General features: G+C 37.7%; 1 protein-coding gene across 1 annotated transcript; it reads left to right on the forward strand.

Moving 5' to 3' along the window:
* The first annotated feature begins 582 nt into the window (after nucleotides 1-582).
* Nucleotides 583-3,758, forward strand: LOC121748861. Its single transcript, XM_042143411.1, has 2 exons — nucleotides 583-750; nucleotides 1,468-3,758. The coding sequence occupies exon 2, from the start codon at nucleotides 1,506-1,508 to the stop codon at nucleotides 3,567-3,569; it is 2,064 nt and encodes a 687-aa protein (XP_041999345.1). The 5' UTR covers nucleotides 583-750; nucleotides 1,468-1,505; the 3' UTR covers nucleotides 3,570-3,758.
* Nucleotides 3,759-5,450: the final 1,692 nt, after the last annotated feature.

Here is a 5,450-nt window from a genome sequence, read left to right on the forward strand (position 1 = left end):
ACTCCCTCCGTCCCACTAAAGATGGCCCACTTCCCTTTTTGGTTTGTCTCATCCAAGATGACTCATTACTATAAATGAAAATACATTTATCTCTACTTTATTCCCTCTCTTTTACTTTACTATCTCCACTTAACCCATAAAATAAAACAGCATAAAACTCTGTGCCGCCCAAGTAAGGGGTCATCTTCCTTGAAACGGAGGGAGTATCATGTATAGTTAATAGAAGAGTAGTTTAAGAGAGAGAAGTAAAAGCGGGATGCAGGTGCTATCTCATGATCAAGAAATGAAGAAAAAAATGGGATGAAGCATATGAATAGTATATAGATGAGATGTTAAGATATGAATAAAATATAGTGTTGTGAATGACCAAGTGTATCATTGCCTATATTTTGAGAGAGAAATAAGGCCCATTGGACCTATTGGACCTACTCTAATGAAGTTTGGTCCAATTCTAAATTTATATTCTAGATTGTTCCATAACTTTTGTGAAGTTTGGTCCAATTCTAAATCCATATTCTAGATTGTTCCATAACTTTTGTCAAGACCAAAACCCTCATATCACCACTCACTCACTCACAACACAACTCACACACAATAGGTGTTTGGGCAAATCAAAATTTATGATGAATTGAATTTCTCTTTCCTTTCATCCCTTCTCTTTTGCACAAATCTTCATTGAAACATTACATGGAAACATTCACCTCCCTTCTCACTCGTTAACTCTTTTCTCTGAAGCTGGACACACATAAGGTACATTACTTGCTTGCATGATGTGAGATTCGTTAACTCTGTCTCTGCATTTTGCTTCAGAGTATGAAAATTGAAGTGCCGAAATGTTTGATTAGTTCTATATTATGCGTTTATTGTAGCGTGATTTCTTCAATTATACTGTTTTTATGCTATATCATCACTCTTCTTTCATGCCTCCAGCTGAGGTTGAAGAGACTTTTTCATATTTTTCTCCTTTTCTTATTAACTTCCCATTGGCAAGGATAAATCTTGTTCTATACTTAACGACAACAGTTATTTAAGTAAAGCTGATATACTTCTGGATTTTGACAATCTGTGTGTTAATTTAGTCATTACTCTTTTACTAGAATTTAATATAAGCAAATATTATGAATAAAATAAGCTTTTATTTGAGAAATTTATTTGATACGGATCGGCTTCCAGCATTATCTTTAGTTATTTATTGGTTGTTGACAGAGTTTTGTTTATTGGTAATTGTTTTGAGATAGAATTGATCTCGTAGATTTTGAGTAGGTTTAGTAGTTATTATGAATATTAATTACTACTATTATTTTTATGTGTTTTTCCAATTATTGGGTATTTGGCTGTGCCTTGTGGTTATGCAATATTTCTATTTTACTAATGAGATAAAACTATTAGCTTACACAAAAGTTGTAAGTAATGTTCATGAATTGTTTGAAGATGATAATTGACAATCTACATGTGTGGTGTGCTTAGGTAGCTCATTGTTGAATTTGGAAGCTAGTTTATTTTTAATGGATTGCAACAAAGATGAGGCTATCAGGGCTAAGGAAATTGCTGAGAAGAAGATGCAGAGCAATGACTTCGAAGGTGCCCGTAAGATTGCTTTGAAAGGAAAAAACCTCTACCCGAAACTCGAAAATATTACCCAGATGCTGAGCATCTGTGATGTGCACTGCTCAGCTCAGAAAATGGTTCTAGGATCCGAAAAGGATTGGTATGGAATCCTTCAAGTTGAAAAGTCGGATGACGAGGCAGCGATCAAGAAACAATATCGCCGGCTAGCACTTATTCTGCATCCCGATAAAAATCAATTCCCTGGCGCTGAGGGGGCTTTTAAGTTGATTTGTGAAGCAAATGCATTGCTTTCGGATCCAGCAAAGAAATCTACGTACGACAATAAGATAAATGTCTGGTCCGGATCTACTACAAACCCTCTGAATCATCAGACTAACAGAAGCTTTCAGGTCAATAATCAATATGGTGCTCAAAACAGAAACGCATCTGATGGTTTCAGCAGCCTGAATCGAGATCAAAATACGGACTCTACCTCGGTTTTCTGGACACAATGCCCTTTCTGCAAAGTAAACTACCAGTATCTGAGACAATATATAAACAAATGTTTGCAGTGCATCAAATGCCATAAGAGTTTTGATGCATATGAAATGACTGCTCCGTGTGTTTCCTCGACTAGTTTGGGGAACCAAGGCTCTCAGCATGTGCCATCAAAACCTGATATACACCAAGTTGATAGTTCTCAAGAGACTGATCGGGAAAATCGGGAAAATGGTGTGCAAAATATCGAAGTGTCTTCAGTGTCTGGATCACAAGGGGATGTCAGCATGAAAAGTGTTCAACCAGAGGCAGGTTTCCGAAAAGGAGGTCGTTCCGAGAGTATCAAGGTAGCTAGTAATGCTGAAAATTTGAAGACCGGGACGGAAGGCAAGAAGAGGGGGAGGAAGTTAGTGATACAATACAGTGATGATTCTGATACTGAGCCAGAGCATGTATCGTACACGAAAGCTGATGAAGATTATCATTCTGGACCTCGTAAGAGAGCTCAAACAAGCGAAGAAGCAGATGTTGAGAAGCATAAGGATGGCAATGAAAACAAAGAGACAGGAGCTGATTACCCCAAAGAAAGTTTGAAGGAAAAGAATAAGAGCACTGACAAAGAAGCTGAGATCAGAGGCGAAACTGGCAGTAGGTCTTGTGTAGTGGAAATTGAAAGCTCTGACATAGATTTATCTTCAAGTAATGATTCAGATACAGGCTATTTCGAGTGTCCTGATCCAGAATTTTACGAATTTGAGAAGATGCACGATGAAAGCCTATTTTGTGCGAATCAGTTTTGGGCTTGTTATGATACGTTAGATAGCATGCCAAGATTCTATGCTAAGGTTAGGAAGGTACGCTCTTCTCCGTTTAAATTGCATATTACATGGCTGGAAGCTGCTCCTATACATGATTCTTGTAAAAGATGGGTAGAAACGGAGTTACCTGTTGGTTGTGGAAGCTTTAAACTCGGTAAACCTGATACTATATCAGAATGCTTGTCACTTTCTCATCAAGTGCATTGTATAAAAGGCAAAAAGAAAGGTTCTTTTTTCATATACCCAAGAGAAGGGGAAGTGTGGGCTCTTTTCAGAGACTGGGACATGAGTTGGAGTTCCAACCCAGAGAATCATATGGGATTTAGATATGAAATTGTAGAGGTGCTCTCTGATTTTGCTGAAGGTATTGGCATAAAAGTTGCGTATTTGGAAAAGGTTAGTGGATTTGTGAGCCTTTTCAAGAGAGCAGACCAAAGTGAGAGTGATTCATTTTTAATAGGGCTGACAGAGCTGTACAGATTCTCGCACTGTGTTCCCAGTTTCAAATTGACTGGCACGGAACGAGAGGGAGTGCCGGTAGGTTCATTTGAACTTGATACCGGCTCCTTACCTCTTAATCCTGATGACTTGCATTTCCCTGGGAGAGCCAAGATCGAGCGGGGATATAAGAATCCAAGCGTTGGGAACTCACTTCCGAAATATGCAAAGGAAAGGGGTAAATCTTCTTCGACAGGGAGTTCTTGAAGTGAAGGTGACGAACTGATTTAATCATGTAGTCGTCCGAATTACATGTGTTTACAAGGCTGGTAAAGATTTATGGCTAACAAATACTAATAGTAGGTACTACTCTTAGATGAAGGATTGTGCAGAGACTGCTACGTATTTTCATGTTCCAGCTTACTGTTATTAGTATTAAAATTAGCTTTTATTAAATCGGGCATTTACACTAATTGACGTGCTTTGAAGAACCACTCACAATCTTTGAGCACTGATCAAATGCATTTGAGCACTACACACGCTAACGCTTTGCATGCGAATTCGTTGTGTTGACAAGACTACTATTATTTAAAATTTAGTAAATCAGATTTTAATAAAATGAAAACTTTGAAAATCCAGTTAAATTCAATTATGCATCCACCAATTCACTCAAACTTTTCAAAATAATTCAATCGCTGGAGTTGGAACCAATGTTATAAATGGCGAATGATAGCTTACAGTACTCGACCAAATATCCGCAACAAGGTTATGTCGGTCAGCATGCCAGGATAATTTGATCCGATAGGTACATGTTTTAAGAAATATAATAGAAAGTATGCTAGAAAAATTAGTGATATGTGGACATGAATGGACACACATGGGAATGAATAGGGGCGAATGAATAGGGGCTTAAGCCCCTAATAAACTTGATTTTTTTTAATATATTTTCTTTGTAATTTTTTTAATTTATACCAATTTTATTGTAAATTTTTACACAAAAGCCCTTATCCATGAGCTAAATTATGGAGTATATGAATATAGTTTAAATAATATTTTTTTATAAAATAGCCCTCACAAGTGATGATTTCTGCGTCTACCTCTCTACACGTGGATCCTACTTTTACATGTGTTTTTAAAATAAAATGTGAGTAAGAATGAGTTAGTGGAATATGTGGTCCACCACCAAAAATGATAAAAATGAAAGATCACAAATTTTTAGGGATGAACGAAAATGAAAATAAATGTCAAATTTTAAGGGACGGTGGAGTATTAATGGTCAATAAGTAAATACTTCTTTCGTCCAATAGAAATAGACATATTTCCTTTTTCATCTGTCCATATCCATAATTATAGCAACTTTTTTTCCTTCACTTTTTATTATTTATGGGTCCCACCATCCACTATACAATTTCAACTACTTTTTCTCTTCTCTTACTTGCCGATTACGCATTAAAACTCGTGTCAACCCTAAATGACCATTTTCAAGGAGACGAAGGGAGTATAATTGATCAAAACAAATATAAAAAGCAGATGAATCATATGCTACATACCTTATGTAAGCCTATTCTCGTTTGACGCACATTTAATGTTGTTCATAATGTATAAGAATCAACATAAATCGAAATGAACAACATTAAACGTGCATCAAACGAAAGGGATGCTCACATAAGAGCATCCACAATAGGAGTGGACTAGCAACAACTTAGCAATAGCCCAGCCTAAAACTCCTCCTGCCACATCATCATGCCCTTCCAACAGCCTAGCCAAAGCCCTAGCCCAGCAACAGCCTAGCACGTAAATTTGTCTTTTCATTTCTGTTTGTTTCGATTAATCAATTACTCTATTTGGTCAAAACAGAGTTGAAATAATAAATTTTAAAAAAAATCGGATGGCTCGCCGTGCAATAGGCGGCGAGCGATCTAGTGAGCGCCTCTCGTCCACGCCCTAGCTCTCGGGCATTTCTCTCTCCTCCTCTCAGCTGACCGCTCGCAATAGCGCCCTAGCTGAGCGCCTAGCCACACGCCAGTGACTCCTAGCCACACGCCGGTGACTAGGGCGCCGGCTAGGCGCTATTGTGGATGCTCTAAGGTATGTAGCATATCATTCCTCTCGTATTATATATCCATGATGCATATCCACACTTAAATA

This window comes from Salvia splendens, chromosome 9 (assembly GCF_004379255.2).
Source record: "Salvia splendens isolate huo1 chromosome 9, SspV2, whole genome shotgun sequence".
Taxonomy (NCBI): Eukaryota; Viridiplantae; Streptophyta; class Magnoliopsida; order Lamiales; family Lamiaceae; genus Salvia; species Salvia splendens.

Coding starts and splice junctions, on each gene's coding strand:
- LOC121748861 (XM_042143411.1), top strand. CDS start 1,506: ATGGATTGCAACAAAGATGAGGCTATCAGGGCTAAGGAAATTGCTGAG.